The sequence below is a fragment of the Thyridium curvatum genome (genome assembly GCF_004353045.1).
Source record: "Thyridium curvatum strain D216 chromosome Unknown NODE_5_length_802575_cov_81.998223, whole genome shotgun sequence".
NCBI classification, from domain to species: Eukaryota; Fungi; Ascomycota; class Sordariomycetes; order Thyridiales; family Thyridiaceae; genus Thyridium; species Thyridium curvatum.
Genome location: NW_022156760.1, coordinates 738,467 through 760,510, shown reverse-complemented (window position 1 = coordinate 760,510; position 22,044 = coordinate 738,467). Strand labels below are relative to the sequence as shown.

The 22,044-nt window shown below is 54.6% G+C and overlaps 4 protein-coding genes across 4 annotated transcripts; 3 read left to right on the top strand and 1 right to left on the bottom strand.

The window, feature by feature from the left end:
- Nucleotides 1–87: 87 nt before the first annotated feature.
- Nucleotides 88–1,755, top strand: E0L32_001454 (uncharacterized protein; the record flags this gene model as incomplete). Its single annotated transcript, XM_031135535.1, has 1 exon — nucleotides 88–1,755. One exon carries the CDS (start codon nucleotides 88–90, stop codon nucleotides 1,753–1,755), a length of 1,668 nt encoding a protein of 555 aa, XP_030991968.1.
- Nucleotides 1,756–4,593: 2,838 nt separating this feature from the next.
- Nucleotides 4,594–7,568, top strand: E0L32_001453 (uncharacterized protein; the record flags this gene model as incomplete). The annotated part of the gene is made up of 2 exons (XM_031135534.1): nucleotides 4,594–5,551; nucleotides 5,611–7,568. 2 exons carry the CDS (start codon nucleotides 4,594–4,596, stop codon nucleotides 7,566–7,568), a joined length of 2,916 nt encoding a protein of 971 aa, XP_030991967.1.
- Nucleotides 7,569–14,529: 6,961 nt separating this feature from the next.
- On the top strand, nucleotides 14,530–15,711 carry E0L32_001452 (uncharacterized protein; the record flags this gene model as incomplete). Its single annotated transcript, XM_031135532.1, has 2 exons — nucleotides 14,530–14,900; nucleotides 14,982–15,711. The coding sequence occupies 2 exons, from the start codon at nucleotides 14,530–14,532 to the stop codon at nucleotides 15,709–15,711; spliced, it is 1,101 nt and encodes a 366-aa protein (XP_030991966.1).
- A 2,322-nt stretch (nucleotides 15,712–18,033) lies between these two features.
- Nucleotides 18,034–21,004, bottom strand: E0L32_001451 (uncharacterized protein; the record flags this gene model as incomplete). Its single annotated transcript, XM_031135531.1, has 4 exons — nucleotides 18,034–18,135; nucleotides 18,201–18,535; nucleotides 18,595–19,963; nucleotides 20,099–21,004. The coding sequence occupies 4 exons, from the start codon at nucleotides 21,002–21,004 to the stop codon at nucleotides 18,034–18,036; spliced, it is 2,712 nt and encodes a 903-aa protein (XP_030991965.1).
- Between the last annotated feature and the right edge of the window lie 1,040 nt (nucleotides 21,005–22,044).

The following is a 22,044-nucleotide window of genomic DNA, read 5'->3' as shown; positions in this document are numbered from 1 at the left end:
CAGGCTCGTCTCACCTTCTTCTCACAACTTCATCCGACATTCCACACACCCTTTTCTCACAGTTGTGCAAACCATCTCATCGACACCATGGCAACAATCTCGAGCAGTAGAGCTGCTCCGGCAGACTCGGGCAAGGTCGACTCGCACCCTTACACGTGCAACACTTGCCAAGTGGCCTTCCGAAACAGCGAGCTACAGAAGGGACACATGCGACAGGACTGGCACCGATACAACCTCAAGCGTCGTGTTGCGTCTCTCCCCCCAATCTCCTCTGATGTGTTCAACGAAAAGGTCCTCCAGGCCAAGGCTGCTACCTCTGCACAAGCAGACAAGGCCCGCTATGAGAAGCTTTGCAACATCTGCCAGCGAACCTATTATAGTGAGAACTCGTATCAGAACCACCTCAGTGGCCAGAAGCACAGGGCCAAGGAAGCAGCCGCACAGCGCAAGCCGGATACCTCGCACCACGATGACGCTAGCTCTGTCGTCAGCTCGACCTTCTCTCTGGGAGAACCCCAGCGCAACGGATTCTCGGAAGTCGACGCTGACGCCGAGGAGGAATTCTCGCAGGTCATCGAGGGCATGAAGAAGGCCAACCTCAATAACACCTCGCCGCTCAAGCGGCCAGCCAACCCCCATCCATCCAGCGAAGAGATGGATATTGAAGAGAGAGCTTTGAACGCCAGCGAGCAATCGGGCTCCACACCCACTCCATCCAAGGCTTCTGTCCCGGCACCGTCAATCAAAGCGTGTCTCTTTTGCAACTACCAGTCACCCACCGTTCTCCTGAACGCTGCCCACATGGAGCGGTTTCATGGCATGTTCATTCCGGAGAAGCAGTACCTTGTGGACCTTGACGGCTTGATTGGTGCGCTTCAAGAGCGTGTTCGTGAAGAGTTCGAGTGCCTCTACTGTGGCAAGTACAAAGGAGATGTTTTCGCAATCCAAACCCACATGCGCGACAAGGGTCATTGCAAGATCCCCTACACCACAGAGGCGGAGCAGCTCGAAATTGGAGAGTTCTATGACTTCAGAAGCACATATTCAGATTCATCGGAGGATGAAGATGAAGACGAATCAATGGATGAGGATGAGCGCAATGGTGGCGCCAAGCTGGGCATGAAGAGGCCGACTACAATTTTTGGCGAGGATGGCGATGAACTCATGGCTGAGGACGACGGATGGGAGACGGACAGTTCAGCATCGTCTCTCGATTCCGACGATCTGACTGCCGTCCCAGCGGGCACTTCATACCACCAGTACGAGCGTCTCAACAAGCATCCGCATCACTCCAAGACGGACCCGCGCTCTCACCATCAGAAGGACGGCTGGCACTCCCATGCCCACAAGCACGCCCACACCGCCTTCTACGACGAGTTCGAGCTGCATCTGCCCTCCGGCAGGTCGGTCGGCCACAGAGCCTTCAACCGTTACTTCCGCCAGAACCTGCGCGACTACCCGACCGACCAGGAGCGTGCTCAGCGCCAGCAGCTCGCCATTGAGAACGGCGAGGACCCGGCGGCAAACAGCCAGAGGCAGATTGCCGGCCGGAACTTTGGCCGCGATCACCGCGCGGTCGTACCTGCCGGTGAGAACCGGATCACCGCCGGTGTGACTGATCGTGTGGGCAAGGCCATGACAAAGCAGGAGCAAAAGAGGGTGCGACGGGCAAACTCAGCCTGGGAGAAGAGGACTGTCAACTTTGCAAAGCCGAGCATCGCGTTCAAGTACTACAAATACACTGAGGGTCGGTAAGCGGCCATCTTGGCGGCTGGGGTTGTCCTTGAGCTTGGTGGCAATCCCTGGTATCGCAGGAACTGGTGGAATGAGTGCCTCCTGTGCAGCTGCTGTGATTTTGAGAGGCCTGAAAACGCACCTAGTCTACTAGTCAATGAATGAAAAACAAGTACCTTTATCACTATCCTGGTGTTCATCTCCACAGTCAGTAAGCTTGCACTTTTGAGACATAGCTTTGACCAGAAGTTTGCAACCTAAAGACTTGATAGCAGATTTGATCTCTCAAGTATTTGTGGAATTATAGGTACAATCACTGTCCATCAATAGTTGCTGGCAGGCTTCTCTCAACTCCACCCACCATTTTGCAGCGGGGACAGCAAGATCTACCACATCTCTGCCATCCTGTTCAACTTCTAAATCATGAAACCCACGTTCTAGTAGTTCATCCCATCTCTGATCAAAGGCTTCTACCAACTTGAACATCTCCAGCGCCATTGTCAGGAAACTTATATCCAGAGACTCGGTTTGAATAGCTGCATCCTTTGCCAGTCCTGAAATGATTGGTGAGATGTCATCCCGAGTATTCGCAGGGGGTGGCTGGAGGGAAGCATAGGCTCCATGGCGACGATCGTCCTGAGAGATAGTTGTCCCTCCTGATCCCGGTAGTACACTCGTGCCACAGGTTCTGGACTGGCTGTCGATTTGGCTCCTTGAGTTTTTCACCCGTCGCTTCGTTGATGATATCTCAGCAGTCTGACAGTCGGCCTCTCTACCCCGCGGCCTTTTTGCTGATCCACCCCTTTTTGAGGGAGAGCTGGAAGCCCTGATGGTACTGGAACGATCATCTTCTGCTGATTTTGATGCGTTTTCCATAGACGTAGCTCCTTCTGTATGGGCGGCTTTCTCCTGGCACCCTTGGTTCAAAGGCGGAATAAGAGATGACTTGCTTCGGTTCATGTATGTCATTGCTTGAGGGTCCCGGCTTTGGTCATTGTAGGTCTGATCATCCGATCCGCTGCCAGAACCCTTCTGTTTTCCAAACGGCAGTACCCGACGAGGTGGATAGTCACTCCTCAACTCATCCAGAGAACGAGGCTGAGGCAAGTGAGCAGGATCTGTTTGGCTTTCTCTGGGTTGGTAAGGCGTATCCTGCGACGAATGATCATGAGTCGCCACCGGGCGACCCAATTCACCCCGGTCTGAATAACTTGATGTTATCCAGTGGCTGGATCCAGCCACAGGAGGCAGTTGACGGGCTGGCTGTGATGGGGGCAACATCAATTGCGTCCAAGCCTGGCTCGTCCCCAGCCCATCTGACCTCAAGTGAATGGAGTCGGTCGCATATGGCCCTTGTTGAGATTGAGGAGACGCTGTATCCTTTGAGTTTGACAAGCTGGGGTAATCGCTTTCGATATAGGGTGAGAATGAAGATTGTCGTCGGGGAAGTGGCTGTGATGCGGTGCTCAGTGCTGGGCTTGCCCGGTCTGTAGTGATTGGCTGAAATGTTCGTGGGAGAACCTGGCTCTGGCTTCGAGACGCTCGAGCAATGGCTGAGGTTATGATACGATATCTCAATTTTGTCTCCGTGAGAATTTGCGTCGTTTGAAGATATTCACGAAAATCTTCAAAGAAAACACAGATTATTCGTACTTTTTTCCCCTGAGGGAAGATAAGCTTGTGAATATGAACGAGTCAAAAATGAAAGACGTACCATATATTGGCAGGTCTCAGAATTTGGACCAGAATCTGCAGAGTGTACCCCCTGGTGTGCGAATTGAACGGCCAACCTATCTGGCGAATAGCTGATGTCGTACCATACTGCCAAGTCCCCAACGAACTGTGTGAGATCGAGGCGTTCCTTGGGGACATGTTACTTGCGATACGACGACAGACTGGGATGCAATTGAAGACTTACCAGAGCATGCGAGCCAAGTTGGAGAATGAGAAGGCTCCTATGACCAAGGGATGGGCTGTTGACCCACGAGCCTTGGGATACTTCTCTCTCCTCTCTAAAGACCAGGTTGAGCTCTTTGCCAGGCTCGAAATGCTGCTGTCTTCCATTGATCAGGACATTTCTCAATGGAAATGAGTGATATCTTAATTCAGGGTGACGTTGGTCCATCGCAACAGAAACATTCCGGTCGCAGAACGGCGCAAGAAAGAAGGCATGTCAAGATTGGATTCAAATGAGTATCTTTGGCGCTTCTCACATTATCAAGGCAGAAATAGAATCAAGGAATGTACTAACGATGGGATGAAGAGGGGGAAGCCTGTGATCACAGTAGGAGATCTTTCTGAACGAAGCACCTGCTTGAGGAAAACAGGTATGGGGCAGCTACTCGCTACGTCCGATGGCTCCTACCTAATTTGAAATGAAATCAACTACTATTGTATTTGTTACCTATGTATTTGTTATCGAGTCTACTTACTTAGCTGAGGCAGGAAGGACCACCTGCATACATTAGGTACCTAGTACCTTACGTTTAGTTGCTGTGTCGTATCTCAAAGAAAGCAGGCGCACCGTTTCTGGTTGACCTACAATGGGGGGAAGTTTCCTTGATGTGGAGACTCGGCGCCACACATTGTCCATTCTCGCGAGGACGTGCTCTCCAGCCACACCACGCTAAGTTTTGGACGTGGCCAATGCGTCCCACTGCGATCGGAAATTCCTGGCGTCGCGACCAGCAAGCGAACATCGCGCGCGTTACGACCCTCCAGACGCCCACCCGCAACGGCATCATCAGCCTTCATCAATTCACTCTCGACTTGCGCTATCGGGATCTTATTTTCAAATCATCATACTAGCACCCTACCCGGAGGAACGACTGCTCCATTGGAGCGGCTGCCTTCGCCAAGATGGCGCCTCAACCCGAGCATACCATCGACCGCACGCCCGAGTACGAAGAATTCATCGCCAAGTTGACCGCCTACCATGAGAAGCGTGGTACGATGTTTGATCCTGAGCCGAAGGTAGGCCATACGCACGTCGATCTTCTCAAGCTCTTCAAGGTCGTCAACGAGCATGGAGGCTACGATATGGTCAGCGACGAGAAGCTGGCCTGGCGCAACATGGTCAACTTGCTTGGACTGTATTCGAACAACGAGGCCTCTGCGGCATATACCTTGAAATCAATCTTTTACAAGAACCTTGCCGCATACGAAATCACGACCATACACAACAAAGAACCGCCCCCGCCAGAGATTCTCGAGCATGTCTCTGCCAAGGGCGGCAGCCTCCTCACCCGCACTTTGGAAAATTATGGCCATAGACTCGGGCGGCCTGGAGGATCACTGGGCGCAGATCCATCTGACCGATCTGGCGACGATGGCACGCCAGTGAGGGAACGAAGACCCGACGAGACTCCCACGTCAGGACGGGCCTCGCGCGGCCTTCGAGAAGCTCCTCCGCAGCGGGTGATATTCCAGCCGGATACAGGACCCTCGCGGCAGACTCGACACAGCTCCGCTCAACATGCGCATGCGAACACTGGGACGCCGGCCGGCATGCATCAACCTCATGCGCAGTCTCAACACGCACATACGCCGGGTCAAGCCCACCCTCAGTCAATGCAAACACAGCAGCAGATGCATCAGCGTGGGTCGTCCTACATGTGGAACCCTCCTGGATCCGATAATTATTCCGCGACGGTTCAGGGCTACGAACCTCGCGGTCCCATTGCGATCCCGCTACGTCCTGTAGATACCCCTGGAAACAATCCCGTCGAATTCGCCCGCCGGCAGCGTCTCTTGAGGCTACAGGCCGCCGGTCATGGAGCTCCGCAGGGTGTTAACAAAGCCCCGCCTCCTCCAGGAAGTGAGTACACGTGCTAATCTCACGGCATTGGCCCTTGCTAACAATCTTATCCTATTCAGTCCCCGGCTACGAAGGTCCCAACATTTACGTTCGCTGTCTGGGATCTCTCCGATCCGGAATTCCAGCCGAGGAAGCTTTCGCTTTGAACCATCTTGTCAAGATATCATACGAAAGAGGGGACAAGTACAAGTTTGACTCGTTTCCTGGCCTTGCCGAAGGCCTTACCGAGAAGGTCCTGCAAGTCGGCAGTCTGTTTTACGATGTCGAATGGACTATTTCGTATGATCCTGATTCAGAAGGTCTGGACGTCGGGGAGCTCGAAGGGGTCAATGGAACTGCCGATATCCTTGATCGTATTGGACGGCTCAGACCGAAACCAGCCCAGGACAGCATACAGTCGGAAAGCCTGAGCGACCAGCTTATACTCATCACCGAAGCTGCACTCACCATCAGGAACATGGTCACACTACCGGAGAATGCGTACTGCATGGCCGAGTACCCACCGCTCAGGGACTTGATATGCATTGTTCTGCACCTACCAAACAACGAGTCCGTTGTCGAACTAAAGCACTGCGCACTCGATATCGCAGAGCAACTGACACCTTACCTTGTCCTCGACGCCGAGGACCCGCTCTACCGAACCTTGCTGTCCCAGCTGGACTCGACAGATAGGGGAACCATCCTCACGGCTTTACGTGCGATTGGTCGGATTTCGATTTACACCAACGAGCCAAACAAGCTTGGCAACGTGCCCCCCGAAGCGCTTCAAAACGTCATGAATTGGCTTCTCCTCAATGATGACGAGCTGATCGACGCTTGTCTTGATTTCCTGTACCAGTACACTGCCGTCGTCACGAATGTTGAAACGCTCCTCAAGGCCGTGATCCCGGAGAATCTCGTCGCACACCTAGTGCGCTTGCTATCGCATGGTGCAAAGAGGGTGCACAAGGAACAGATTCTCGAGCACGAGAAGAAGCTTCCTCCAACCGAGGAAGTCGTCCCCGTTCCCCACGATCTCTTGGGCCGCCTTGTCGCTTTGGATGAGCCGGAGCGATGCTACACCTGGCTCCGGTGTTTCTTTGAAGAAGACCCGGACGCATCCATCACACAGATAGCAATCTGGCAAGCATACCAGTCCGCGTTCCTTCAAGCCGTCCAGCAGAGCAATAGATCGATGCTGGGGGCAGCAGAATTCATCCGCAACGTCACACACGTGTATCATTCCGCGGGCGCTCAGATCCAGCGGGAGCAGACCGAACGTGGCGAGGTCCAGAAATTCATCATCAAGGGGATTCGGGCCCGTCTCCGTCCTGTCAGCCCGGAGGGTCGCGAGTACCTTCGATGCCAATGGAAGATCACGCAGCCGGGGGCTCCTCCCAACCGCCGGTGCGGCTACCTGGTCGCTAACGCGGAAACCATGTACGAGCACATCATCACGCGCCACCTGGGAGAGACGCGCGGTGAGGACGGCAAGTACCCCAACAAGGAGCAAGAGTACAGCTGCAGGTGGGCCGAGTGCCGCAAGTACTCGAAGCGCACGCACATGCACCTTGCAGACCTGATGTCGCACATCAAGGGGCACATCGTGGCCGCGCAGCAGAAGGCCAGCAGCTCCAGCAGCGCCGCGGCCAACGGCGGGGGGGACGCCACGCCCGGCGCCACGAGCAGCAGCTCCCACAAGCGGCAGCGCCGCTCCTACGTCGTGCCGGCCAAGACGATGACGCTGACGTACGAGGAGACGCTGACGACGCGCGACGAGCGGAACCCCAACGCGGCGCCGCAGGCGGCGGGCATACCGCTGAGCGCGGTCCTCGTCCTGCGCAACATCGCGCGCAACGTGGTCAAGACCGAGTCGGAGGAGGAGCTGCTCAAGAAGCACGAGATGGGCGGCGAGGGCGGCGGCTGGAACGAGCGGCTGTTCCGGCCGCTGCTGCCGCGGCTGTACGAGATCATGACGGAGAACAAGGCCTTTGGGTCGTACATCGCGTCGCTGTTCCAGCTGATCAGGGACGACTAGGCCCCTATATGGGGGCTGTGGCTCTCGGTTTGAAGGGGGGGGGGAGGGGGGTTGGCAGTGGGCTATGACGCTACGGACGCGGGACTCTATTACCTTGGGGTCCCCGGGAATGGGAGGCGTGAGATGTTGCTTATGAATGTATAACATAAAAAGCTAATACCCGGTCGAGGGCGTTTTGTTTGTTTTTGCGCAGGCTGGCGGGCCATGGGGAGCAAAGGGGTATTTAGGAGGGGATTTTTTTATTTCTTGACAGCGGGTGGATCGGCTTTGGTCTTGCAGCAGCATGCTTACAGACGTCAGTACAGCCAGACAGAATTACTGCTTTATTGGGGAGGCGAATTTCAGTTTATTTTTCGACAAGCTACCTACTCCGGAGAACATTATCAGGAGAGAGAGAGAGAAAAAAAAACAGCGATTGTCACATCGAATTGTTCTAGAACATTTCGCCACACCTTATCAGCCTGCAGCTTTTTTTCTCGGCAGCCCAAGGAGAGCCACCCTCCCCCGGTGCCCCGTGTTGGGACGACGGGACGACGATCCAAAGGAGTCCAGACCCGAGAACTCCCGCCATCGTGGAGCCTCCCTAGACTTTACCAGGCCCAGCGCCTCGGGACCAGCCGTCGTTCAAGCAGTGCTTTCGTCTTCTTTTTTAGCTGGGCTTCTTGCATGGTCCCGGTAGTTGCCATGGGGTGTGCCCGACGATGGCGCCCCAGGGAGCCGGTAGATCTGACAGAACCGATTCTGGGGGTGGCGAAAGCGGGAGGAGTTAGATGCTATCGTGAGATCCCGCTTGTACGCTCTAGTAGGGCTGAGGCTGCACGGGTGGTGAGATGTCTACCTCGACATACTGGTTTGCCAACGCAGAACACCAGCTGCAAGGTAACGAGGGAAAAGATCAAGAGGAACTGGAACCTTCCCATTCACTTTTGCAGTCGAGGATGAGCTGCTACAGACAGACCGGCCCCCCCCACCCAAGACCAAAAGTCAAAGGTTGTTTCTTGCACATTGGATACGAAAGACTCGGGACTTTGGGAAGAAAGACACTCGTCTTCATGATCTCTATCTCTACCAAGCATAGCGATCAGCATTGCATCCGTGGTGGCGTTCAATCCCCCGAGAAGGTCAAGATATCCGACCAGACAGGATCCACGGGGTGCATAAAGAACGCGCAAGCATGATATGACGAGAATGGTATTGTCAATGGACCGGGTGATAATGCAGTGTAGCCTGCATTGGGAGTCGGAGTTTTGACTCGGCCCCCATCAAACGGCGGAAGTGAGGCCCCAGCAGGTCTGGTGTGTGTGTGTGTGTGTGTGTGTGTGTGTGTGGACATCTGTACCTGAGCCGGCGCTTGCGGGAGGCCCGGGATGGGAGAGGGATGTTCGTATCGCGCCGTTGGTACAAGGGAGGGATCATCCCGATGCATGGTTGGGAGGAAGGATTGTCGTCTTGGTGTTTTGCAAACAGGTGGCACAATGGTGGGTGGCATTGGAGTTGTCTCAAGGTGGTGTGGAGAGAGGAGTGCGTTTGCGCAACTGGGATCGTTTCTGCGGTAGTGTGGCGGTCTAGACGTTCTCGATCGACAGCGACTGTGGAGTCGCAGCCAGAATGTGGTCTCGAAATCTGATTTTTTCTGCACCAGAACCACAAAATGCCGTGTTTTTTTCTTATCAGCCAAGACAGCACAGACATCCGAGGTGAGCGTCGATCCACTGAATTTGGGGTAGGACGGAACGACGAACACAGAAAAGGATGCTACGAAGAGGTACCTTGGGTAGTACGGTGCACAGTTCACCGTGCTTTTCTCTGCCCAGCCAGTGGAGCAATGCAAGGTGAATTCGGCTGCCCAACAATCCTTTCGACTCTTTTGATAGGGAAATGCACACCATCCGGTTGGCCAGGCGGGCGTGGACGAGTTGGGGACTTGGAACACCAGGGTTCGGGCTCTACCCGCAACTCCGTATCAGAGGAGAGGAGAGGAGAGGACATGTGCCCTTTCCCGACCAGTGCCCATCAGAGTCTGGCCTTGTCTTGGTTCGCCGGGTTCGAGAGCAAGCAAGCCAGTGGCAGGCCACCACCCTCTCTTGCTTCTTCTCTCTTCGTGACCAAAAGTGTGATTACTTCGGTAGCAAGTTATCGAATCAATCCATCCAGAAATGGCACAAGAGCTCTCCCCTGCTAGGTCCACTGAAAAAGGGGGGGGAGGGGGGAGGGAGCTCTCCAGTATTCCGTCCTAGAAGCTACCCTAGCCCCCCTGGAATGTGCTAACGCATCCCACTAATGGCGGGTGGGGGATCCCGGTGCCTGGCGTCAATGGGTGCTACTTTGGTTGATGTGGCCTCCATTCTCGAAGTACCGGAGTTGTGCAAGCTCTCAGCACCTGGCGTTTTCTCCCCCCGTCGAAACTAACGATGGCTTCTTCCTTCCTTTGTTGGGTCGGTCCGGGGGGAGGGGAGGGGGGCTTTGAACCAAGCCAAGACCTAGTCGCTTTTGCAGCTGCAGGCAGAGTCATCTGATGATGCAAATTTGTTGCGTACTCCGTACAGGTAATCCGGGGAAGGCTGTCCGCATGCCGCGTCTCCTCAACCGAATTTTCGTTGTGTGCGTTTCAAGACGAGTTGCACCGCAGCTCACGGACAACCTGTGCATCCCAGAGGCTACGACGGAAGAAGCAAAGAAGCAACGATTGTGTGATCGAGATGCAACCATGTCAACCCGCTTTTTGACAAATGGAAACGTCCGCAATGCTCACCGCCAATCTTTTGCTTGCTGCAGGCACAGACCCGGTCCCGACGAACAGACTGTGAAACCCACGGATACAGAGACAGCACACGGATAACATGATGCATGGCCTACTACAACCCTCCTCGACGCACGCGTACATCCTTTCGCAGTCCGCAACCGGAGGCGCATCAGGGCTGGACCTTAGTTACCCACCCTTGCTGTGGTGATCGCTTCGCAAAACGACCGGGTTCATGTCGTGGTGGTGGGTGCGTGCAGCTATGCATCCCGCGTCTGTGTATCAAACAATCCTTGGGCTGCAGCACGGGAGCGTGGGGTTTGTCACAGATGACCATTTTCTTTTTTTACCATCAGATGACTCGTTTTTTTGGGTACCGCCGAAATGGATGGTCCCTCTCCAAATCTCGTTTGGGATCGAGCTATCTCCATCGGTCATCTCGGAAGCCCTTGACAGCTCAGCCTTTTGTCCCCCCGTTGGAATTCCCAACTAACTCGAATGGATTTAGAAGGTCCAGCTCAGGCATTCCGCGCTGGGTAAGAGATGCTGGACGAGGCCTTGCGCGCCAGCCAGCGCATCTCGAGACCCAATTCGCAACAGAAAATTGGAGACTGGCAATCTTGCATTGAGCGCCTGACCACTCTCCCCTGCTCGTCGATTGTCCGTGGGGGAGAGACGAGTGGTGAGTCGTGTCACCCCAACAGCCACAATGAAGCGGAAGAGCACAACTCTGTACGGTCTGTACCACACAACACGAAGTGCAGTTCTGTGGCCAGCCCTGGCCGTTGAGAATCTCATGATGGGCGCCCAGACTCTCAGAGACAAAGGCTCAAGGTTGTCGTGGCAGGCAGTAGCCTGGGTGAGAGCTTGCTCTGGCACACCCTCTTCTCGTTCCCCGCAACTTGCAGTATGTAGAACGGTTTGCGAAGCGTTCGTGTGGAGAGATGCCATGGGTGCTGTCTTTGGCATCAGCCAGTAGCTTCTCACCGCTCTCGTAATTTCCAGGTTGGCAATAGCATTCAAAGCGTTGGACCGGGGGGAGGGGGCAGCTGGGGTGCATTTCGACAGGTTCTGACCACCCAGTGTTCCACGCGCTCGAGAAATTCGTTCCACTCGTTCCTGGGCCACAGCGCAGCTGCCGGCGCATGCCGATGCACCCAAGGCACCATTGCTGCACACTTCATGCAGCATCGTCGGCCCACCTGGGGCGCCGGCTCCCCCAAACTGCAGCGCTACCAGGGCCCGCGGGGGTCGGTTTGGACCTAGGAAGTGTGGCACCCTTGCTCCCGGGTCCCCGTTCCAACGCTCCTAGCATGGGCACAGACCCGGCATTCGCTAGGGCCAGAAGCCAATTTGGCCCAGAATTCGATAATCGGGTAGCAAATCTCCGTTATGCTGGCCCCTCCACTTCCTCGTCCAGGGTTCAGCCTGTACAAGTAGGTCTAGCAGGTCTTGGTAGGTAAGTAGATAGGTGGCAGTGGTTACTGGAAGCTAGTACGGGAAGTCGATACGGCGCACCACCATCATTCCCTCACCAATATTTGCCTAGCAGCCGCTGCTGGCAGCCATTGGTGTGCTGCAGGAGACACACGAGGCCAAGAGGGGGGGAGACCTGGCGCTCTGGGGTAGCCTATCAAGAAACTATTTACCTAGGCGTGCTAGGGCCCGAAGCTGGGTGGCTCATTTCAGAGTGTGATGGGCTGGGAGGATGGGATGGGCTAAACGCCTGTCGATGAAAAGGAGGTTTGCGCGTTCCTGGGCTAAAATTGGCAGAACACCAACCCACGATGTGTCGTTGAGGGTCGTGTGTGCCAGGCTCTCCACCACTCGGTGTGCGGTGCAGGTAGGTTGGCAGTTGGCACACGCACACCAATGCATCAAGTACGGAGTAGGCTGTGCGGCTGCAGGGAGCGGAGCACGCGATTCAAGTTTTTTGTCTGGTCGCTGAAAGATCCATCAGCCATGGATACCTTGCAATCCGATAACTATGGATGCGCCTAAGGTGTATATATATATGCATGTAAGGACGTAGATACATGACGGGCAGGCAATGAGGCAGGTCATGCTCGATCTCCTGTGCGCATTCGCGCACGTCGTAAGCTGACCGCTTGGTTATCGAGCAACAGGATGCACCCCCGGAAGTCTCCATCACTCGACATCGGGGTAGACGCATCAAGGCGGACGCTCGAGGCACAGGCTGAACCTCGCCCCCCCAATTGGGAATTTTCACCCCGTTCGAGCCTGTCCACATTGGCAAAGATTGGGGACGGCATGTTGTAGGTCAACAAGGTCAGTCGGCCAGGGATTCAAGGGATCCCATGTCGAAGTCCCTTCCAGAGAGCCAAGCTTCCCGGTCAGCCACCGGCGACCGGACATGGCCAAGTAGACAGGAGAGTAGGTATAAAGCTGGCCAGGCCTGCTCTCCATCCGAGGAGGGCACAACTGCTCCTCTGCGTCCTCATTCTCGACCTCTCCGTTGATTTCGAATCAATTCTGCATCTTTGCACCTCCCCAAGCTTGAACCGTCCATAAGCGGAAGTAAGAAGCCAGCCGACGACCCCGGCCCTCCTCGAGTCTGTCACAAGATCACAAGTCCGGCCAATTGCCAACAAGGAACCTCTGTTACGAAGCATTCCTCGTGTCTTCGCTCCCAGCCTTGGAAACAAAAGACTCGTCCCCGATTTATTGACCCTCCCACACCCACACCCACACAAAGGCCCGCCAAGCGTGTGTGCTGTGACTTGCGTCCATCCCGAGAAAACACCATAGCGAGAGCTTTGCCCAACTTTGCAAGGGACATATCGCCTAAGTAAGGAAACAGAGCCGACGCAAGAACAAGACTACGGTGTGACGAACCCGGTAGCTAACGACAAGCGTGTGCCACACAGCGGAGCATTCCCACCTCCCTGCCTCCATCACATTATTCAGGTCCAGCCAGCCAGGAGCAGCAGCAGCCGATTTTCACCGCTCCTCTCCCCGTTCCATCCGCCTGTCAACACCGCACAGCGCAGAGCAGAGGCTTGATCTTTGATAGCAAAGGTACGTGTGTCAAGCGTTGCAGCAATTACCTGATTCCTTTTTATCTGGCAAGGGCCAAGTGTTCCTTCCCCCACATCACACCCAGCGTACCAGTCATGATGTTTGTTTCCCATCATCATTTGCCTGGCCCAGCTGTTCATACACCCACAAATGCACACTGTCATGAATAGCTTCAATACCCCCCCTCCCAATGCAAGACAACCTGCAGCAAAAGCAAACCAGGTGGTGTGTGGAGAGAGGTTCACAAATTACCATGTTTCCTTTTATTTGGCAGAGGGGCGGAGGGATGGCAAAGACGTGGCCAGACTAAAAGCTTAAATTTTTCATCACTTTTTTGTCCTTTTTATTCTCTCCGTCTCTTGATCGATCCCATGCTAAATCCGTGTGTGCGCGCGCGTTACAGTCCACCCACACTTCTCTTGAGAGACCAGAGCCTCCACCCCTCGCATCGCCCACGTCCGAAAGCTGTCAGCAACGCATTACCAGCGCGCAGGTTACAAGAGAGATCGGCAGCCCAGCCCCATCCACTACAGCCCGCTAGCCGTCGTGGAGCCCAGAAGACCCTGAACCCACTGAGCACATCTTTTTTCTGTTCAACCCTGGTTTCCGCATACACAGGCGAGACAGGCACGCAGACTCCGGTCGAGACTCGCCACACCTCCAGTTTTCTCTGCTCATCACTCGCCCCCGTCCGAAATCCGGCATCCCCACCTCCCAAGGAGAAAAAAAAAACACCAAAACCCTTCCCGCGCTCCCTCCCTCTCCCTCCTAGACTCTATATAAGTCGCAACAGCCTGGCGGTTTGACTCGGGACCTGTCAGGTTGATCATTCATTCACGCAGTTTTGTGGTCGCTATTGAGGAGCCCAGGTACCATTCACGTACCCTGAACCCAACTTGACCCAACCACCAGCTCTCAATTCACTTTCACACCACAATTTCCCCTTTCGGACATTGTCGCTTGAGAAAAGAAAAATCTCTTTTCCATTTGAACAATCAACCACCTCAGGATCAACCCAACTTCTCGACCACATCCTACTTAGGACTTGTTCACGCAACGACTCATTTGTGTCCCTTCCTATAAAAAGGACGACTCGCACAAAGGCCCTGCTCCAGTCTCGCCATCTTCAGCGTCTTCATCACACTCACGCAAGCACATCTTCTCTTTCCCAAGGAACCGAAAATGTTCACCGCTCGCTCTGTCGCCCGCGCCTCTGCGCGCCTGGCTTTCCCCAAGCCTCCCGTCGTCCGCGCTGCGGCTCCATTCCAGTACCGTGCCATGTCTGCGACCGCCTCTCGATTTAAGAAGTCGGAGGTCATCAAGGAGGCCGAAGTTCCCGTGTCGGTCTACACCCCGGACTCGAAAGGCGTTGCATCCGCAAACTCTGACCATTTCAGCATCCCGGTCAAGAACGTCCCCTCCAGCACCGCCCCCGTGGAGCACGTTGAGGCCGAAGAGGACAGCATCTCCCCCCTGGACGAGAAGGTCTACCAGAAGATGCCCCCCACCATGCAGAAGATGTCCGTCATGGGCAAGGTCATCATCGTCACTGGGTAGGTTTTTTTTATTTTCATTTTCTTCACTATTGCCTCACTTCAGAATGAACCAAGCCAGGCTAACAAAACTACCTCTAGTGGTGCTCGTGGTCTGGGTAACCACATGGCTCGTGCCTGCGCTGAGGCCGGCGCCAAGGCCATCGTTCTCTTCGATGCCAACCAGGAGCTTGGTGACGAGGCTGCCCAGGAGCTTCACGAGAAGTCTGGTCTCGCCGTCTCTTTCTTCAAGGTCGATGTCCGTGACGGCAACGCTATCAACGCTGCTGTCCAGTCCGTCGTCGATCTCTATGGCGCCCCTGACGTCCTGGTCAACTCGGCTGGTATTGCCGATTCCAACATCAAGGCCGAGACCTACGACCCGGCCATGTTCCGCCGCCTCATCGACATCAACCTTACCGGATCCTTCCTCATGTCTCAGGCTGTCGGCCGCGCCATGATGGCCGCTGGCAAGCCTGGCTCCATCATCCTGGTCGCTTCGATGTCTGGCAGCATCGTCAACTACCCTCAGGAGCAGTCCTGCTACAACGCCTCCAAGGCTGGTGTCATCCAGTTCGGCAAGTCCCTCGCTGCCGAGTGGGCCAAGTACGACATCCGTGTCAACTGCATCTCCCCCGGGTACATGGACACTGCCCTGAACCGCGTTCCCGCCCTCGACGCCCAGAAGAAGATCTGGAAGAGCCTGACTCCCCAGGCTCGCCTCGGTGCCGTCGACGACCTCAACGGCCTTTGCGTCTTCCTCGCCTCCGACGCCAGCGGCTTCATGACTGGCTCCAACGTCATCATCGACGGTGGCTACACTCTCTACTAGAGTGGAAGTTTCATTTTGACAGCAAGCCAATTGCATCTCGTTTGCAATCACACCTTCCTGAGGACGCGAACTTTTGATTTGATACCCAGATATTTCGGACAAGGAGATCAGGGATATTTGTCTACAATTGGTTCCACGGTGCATCTTGCGGCTATGACTGATTGTAATGGGGGAGACACAAGGGGATGGCGCCGCAAGCCTCACGACTTCCTTTTTCATTTTTTCTGTTCTCTCTTTTTTCTTTTCTAGCGTGTTCTTGTCCAGGGGACTTTCGGAGCGATTAGATCTGATTCCACGGTTTTTTTCTCGGCTCCGGTATGGTATCGAGCCTGGTTGGTTTTTGTCTTTCTCTCAAACTTTTCATACGACTACACATGGCTTGACAGTCATGAGGGTTCTCCGGTATAGAGAAAGACTGGGTAGACATGGGAAGAAAAACAATCCAGAATTGACACTCTCGCAGCGGCTCGGGTTTGCCCTGCTGATAAATCACATTACGCTGGCCTCGTACTGCTTTGCCTCCCGGTGACTTTGTGTGAACAACTTGGGGGGTTCTGTGTTCTAGGGCCTCCTCCCGCAATCGGAGTTCTTTGTGTGCAAGGTTCCCTCCGGAAAGGATGTGCATCTTTGTGATGAACAGGATGATCATTTGTACCCACTGACGTAAAGGCACTTGTTGATCCCTTCGGATCATTTTGCGGATGATAAACCCTTGCCCCATTTAGGAACGAACTGGCACAGGAACTACAGATCCGATCAGCCCACTGTTGGGAGACCTTCTAGAAGCACTATGACTCTAAGTGGCTTCCCGGGTGAGGGATTGCTTACATACCTAGGTACAGAAACAAGTACTCATGCATGTGTTCGATGGAAAGGTCAGTCAGTCAGCCATTCAGTCAGTCGAGGACCAATATAGAGTCAGAAAAGCGTGCTTTGCTAAAGGGAAAGGGCGGAGATCATCAGGTGGCTGAGAAGCCGGCCCTGGTTGTCCCTTGAGGCCGGGAAAGAGAAAGGTCGGAAGTACAAGATACAGCCCGAGACAAATCCATCCGAGTTGCCTCTGCCTTTACCTTTAATCTCATAACAAGTACGTAAGACTGACTGATATGGGGATCGCTTAACTTCGTGCTTCACGGTAATTCACACGTTGAGGTATGCTACTTTGCCCTCGATCATCAGGGTAGCATATCTATCTGAGAGCACCCACCCAACCCTGTTATTCATCCAAAGTTGAAGTAAGATGCAGTCCCTCCAACTCTGGGTCACGCAGTCCGTGAGTAGTGCCTGCCCTGCCTTTGTAAATGACGTCCTCGGCGGTAGGAGATCTACTACATACCTAGTATCACCATCTACTAAAGGAGACTTGAAGAAGTCCAGGATCATACACACACAAACAGCAAATCAAGATGCTAGGTGTGCAACATGTGTCAGGGGTCTCCATCAATGAGACACTACATCACCAGGAATAGGAATAGGAACTTATGAGATGTCGAGAAGACGATTTTCTCTATTTCGCTCTTCAAAAGGCCCATGGCCCTAGACACCCTTTGCTCCCCACCCCCCCAGAAAGGGTGAGCCTATACATCACGGTCGTTCGGTCTAAACAGAAGAAGTTCTTGTCCAGCAAAGTAAGGGAGAGAGAGAGACCTGTCGCTACTGCTCCGACTTGCCTCGCTCACTTCCATATAAAAAAGAAGAAGAGAGATCAGAAAAAGGGGTTCCCATACATTCCATCCCATTCCCTTCCCTTCCAGAAACTTTTGCATGATTTCTGCATTCAAAAGCTTCGCCCAATGCTCATTCATACATCAGTGTCCCCCCCCCTCCATCCCGAGTTGAAACTGATGCCCCCGCTGCTTCTCTACAGGAAGGGGGAGTACAAAACAAAACAAAAATATCATCCCAAAATGTCTTTTGTCGCCAATGCAAGATCGTCGTGCAAAGATTCCATGGAGCCTTTGCTGAGGGCGCACTCGTCTAGAGCGTGCTCTTCAAGAAGGATATCGTTGGCAAAAAAAAAAAGACAGAAAACCAAAGTCTGTCTTTTGCCATGCAAAACGTAGATGTTTCAAGGCTTTTTGTTGATGGCTGGCGCTGCGCAAGCGATGAAAAAAAGTGAGAAGTGATGGAAGGAAGAACATCAATCCAGGCAATATGCTTTTAAGGTATAAGGATTATGTGCAACGCGTTCAAGTTGTTGGATGTGCAGTCGAGAGGGTGTCATATGCTGGGGGTGTACCGAGTTTCTGAGCCATCAGGGGTATCGAGCAAGCCATTGAACCGGTGCCGGATCAAATCAAGCCCTTTGATGTCTCAAGTCGTTCACTGTCCTTTCCGGGCCTTTTCTTGTGCCCTTGCCTCTCTTGCGGCCCTGACAAGAGGCGCCAGCTGCGATAGATCGACACATGACTTCATGAAATCGTGCTGTGAATCCCCGAATTAGCTTTTGGTCCTGGAAAAAAAGAATGGTTGTTGAATCGCAAGCTTACCCTCAAGAGATCATGTGCACTAGCCCGCTTCTCCGGATCTACCTTGAGCGCAAACCAGAGGAAGTCTTTGAACACCTTGGACAGGTTCTCAGGCTCCTTGATCGTCGGCGTACCGTTGGTAGCGATGAGCCAGAGCGCACGCAAGGGAGACTCAGTCAGGTATGGGGGCTCGCCCTCGATCATCTCGATCGCCATGATACCCAGCGACCAGATGTCGACCTTGCGGCCGTACTCCTTCCTCGTGACCACCTCCGGGGCCATCCAGTACGGGGTGCCGACCATGGTCGTCCGCTTGTTCTGAGCCTCATTGATTGTTGCACAGAAACCGAAATCAGCTGTAGTAAAGGTGGTTAATGACGTTGCCTTTGACAAGAATTGAAGAGGAGGAACCTACTGAGCTTGATATTGCCCTCTTGGGAGAGGAGGATGTTGTCCGACTTGATATCCCGATGAATCACTCCCTTAGAGTGAAGGTGTTGCAAGCCTTTCAACGTCTCTCGGCATACCGAGGCAATCTGACCTTCCGTCATGATGTTGAACGTCACCACGTCGGTCAGACTGCCTCCCTCCATGAACTCCATGACCACCCACAGTTCTCCATTGCAGAGGTAGCTGTCAATGAAGTTGACAATATTGGGGTGTGAGCTGTCCTTCATGACGAGGATCTCGTTGATAATCAGGTCTTTCTTGGGCTGCTGCTCCAGATTCATCTGCTTGATCGCCACCAGCCGGTTGGTGCCCTTCTCATAGCCCGTGAAAACCCCGCCAGAGGCGCCCTGGCCGATCTTGGAGAAGTTCCGGTAGATGTTGTGCGGGTCGCCTTCCGAGCAGATTCGCTTCAAAGCTGCCACCACATCTAGGTTGGTGCTTTGTCGCGCGCGCTGTCGTGGACGCGGGACGGCTGCCGGGACCGCAGCCTGGGCAGCTTGCGGCGGACGAGAGGCGCCGTTGGCTGAGGCACCAGTGGGGAACTGATGCTGCGACTGCGGCGGGGTCGGCTGCTGAGTAGGAGGCTGTCTCTTGCTAGGAGCGCGCCCCAGCTGGCCGGACATGGCCGCCTGGGCCTGAGCCATGGCTTGTTCCTGTTGCTGCTGCATAAGCTGTTGCTGGTATGCAGCCTGGACAGCGGGAGAGGGCTGTGGGGGTTGCGGCGAGTAGGGAGCGGTTGCACGAGAATTGGACCTCGACCTGTTGCGATGTTCCTCTGGTAGCATCGCAGCATTGTCCTTCGGCTGCGAGGGGTTGTAGGCTACCGAAGGCAAGTCCTCATTCTGCTGTGAAGACATGCCGATGCCCGAGTCCATTGCCGTGAAGGGCGCGCTAGGTGGTCCTTGCGGCGCAGTCCTGGTGGGCAAACTGACTGGCGGTCGCGGTGCAGGCCGAGTTGGGATCAAGGATATATCCTTGGCCGGCAGCGGGCCTGGTCCTCTGGGCACGGGAGGCGGTGATCGAGGGTTCTCAAAGCTGCCTTCATGATTCACTTGGGGAAATCTGGGGCTCGCCGGCGGGCTGATCATGGGAGACATGGCCATGTAGCCAGGAGGGAGCATGCTGGGTGACGCCATATTGGACGAGGAAGAGGGGTTGCTCGTGAGTCCTGGCCGGGCATCGTGAAACTTTTCGAGGTTCTGCTCCTCATGTGGCCTTTCTTGCGTTTCCTTGTAGAAATTGATGACATTGACCAGCGTTTCCGGGTTTTCTCTCCGCTCCTTCTCTGTGATACCGCTCTCGTTGATCAACCGTTGCCATTCTTTGGGTAGTCCCTATTGGAAGATGTCAGAAGGTACATTATGACTGGACTGCGACAGGGTGTAAAGCCATTCGGTGTCACACTCTCTTGGGTGTTTGTGTGCTTCTCCGTGGAATGGAGGGGGGCTGCTGAACGATGCGAGACTTACCGTGAACTGGCCGGTGTTGCTGTCGTACCCAACATGGGTGACGTGTACAGGGTTTTCGGGCGCCGAAATCAACGGTTTGCGGGGTGAACCGACCAAGCTCGTCATGAAACCCGAGAAACCAGACTTCTTCCTCAACACTCCAGGCAGCTTGGCATCCTTGCTCTCGTCGGAATACCTCTTGGAGGCAGCAATCTGCGTCTCTGAGATCTTGCTGACCTGGCTCTTCTCGCTGGCGATGTTATCCGCCGCCGAGAAGCTGGCAGATTGGCGAAGAGGCGGACCCATGATGCGCTGATCCGGGGTCATGTGCGAAGGGGCTGAGGGCGCGGGCCGCGCTGGGTGAGCTGGGAAGGCCGGCTGGGTCGGTGACTTGATCGCCTCGATACGGTTGATGATGGCCGCACCGTCAAAGGGAGCGCCGACGAAATCTTCGGACGGCTGAGACCTCAGATGGCCGTGGAAGTGGGGGTCCGAGTTGCGATTTGTATTTTTCCGGGCGACGGTGGCGGGCTGCGACTGGTACTGGTGGACGTTGTGCACCGGTTGTTGCTGGTGTTGGTACTGGTGCTGCTGGTGGTGGTGGCTCGGGTGCGGGCTGGCGCCAATGAACTCGCTGCCAGGCAGGACGGGAGAGGGATGGTTCGATCGAGAAGCCGTTGAGGACGAGGGCAGATGCCGCGGCGACGAGCTGCTTGACGCGTTGAAGGTGGGAGAACGGGCGGGTGGAGCGCTTGGGGCTCGCCGCAGGCTCGTCGAGCTGGTCTTGCTCAGCAGAGGGTGTTGGGCGTCAATTCGACCATCGACACTGAGGGCAGAGTTGTGGTGATGCGACGACGGAGGTTTCTTGGTTAGACGTTTACGGTGGGAGAGGCCGTTGGAGGAATTATCCAGGCTCTGCCCGTCCATGATCTAACGACCTTTAGACTCCGGGACAAAGAGGAGACAAAGGAGTAGTAATAGTGGTGGTCCGGTATTGGGAAGAATGGGTGCGTGCCAGTCTCACTCTTGGAACGGACTGGACTGGTGTGCTAGTAGTAGTCTGGCGGGCGTGTGGGCTTTTTTTTTCGGGGTGTGGGCACGCACGGCGTGGAGAGGGGGGGAGGTTTTCTCTGCTCTTGAGCGTTTGTTGGTGGTGCTCGTGGTGGTGGCTTGCTTTTTGCCCACGCTTGGAAAAAAGGGTAGGTACCTAAAGCACCTACTTCTTGGACGTGAAGCGCCGAGGTGGGAAGAGGGGCGTGGATGGAGAGAAATGCGTGCGAGGAGAAAACAGCACACAAACAACGACAACGCCCTCAAGCTGTACCTACGGAGTAGGTCCTGTCCCTGCCCTGGGCTTGTCTTGTGCTGTCTTGTCTTGCTCTACTCTCTGTGGTTGTTATTTGGGAGTGGGCGAGAGAAAGGAGAGAGGATGATTGCTGGAGAGCGCGAGGATCAATCAAAACGGTAAACAGTAGCACCGGTTTGTGTGTCTCGATCAGCCTCTTCTCACCTCTCTGTGGCTTTCGCGTCAAACAAGGCAAAGCTGGTGGTGTGCCATTCGTCCTGTGCTATGTATATCCATACCTGCTTCACTACAAGTAGGGTACCTCCCTGACTATCTCTTCTCTTTTCTGCTGGCAACACTCTTGCTTGTCGAGCCTCACTGCTGCTGCTGGCTGCTGCGGCGCAATGGCAGGCATTGGCCCTGTTCTTGATCCCACCCGACTCCCCTCAGAACTTGTTTCTGGCTCTTCTCTGCTTGCTTCGTGGGTACCCAATCCCATCTCCACCTCTCCTCACACTGTCATCTGAGCGGGTGGTGAGGTGAGGGGTGTGTACCGAAAAAAAAAAGAAGAAAAACGGCCTTGCGAAAAAAGAGGTCCGCACCAACATTGACGCTTATGTTGCAGCATCTTTCGGCGTGCTGGGTGTCCCCCCAAGGCCACCCACCATAATATAAGTGTCAA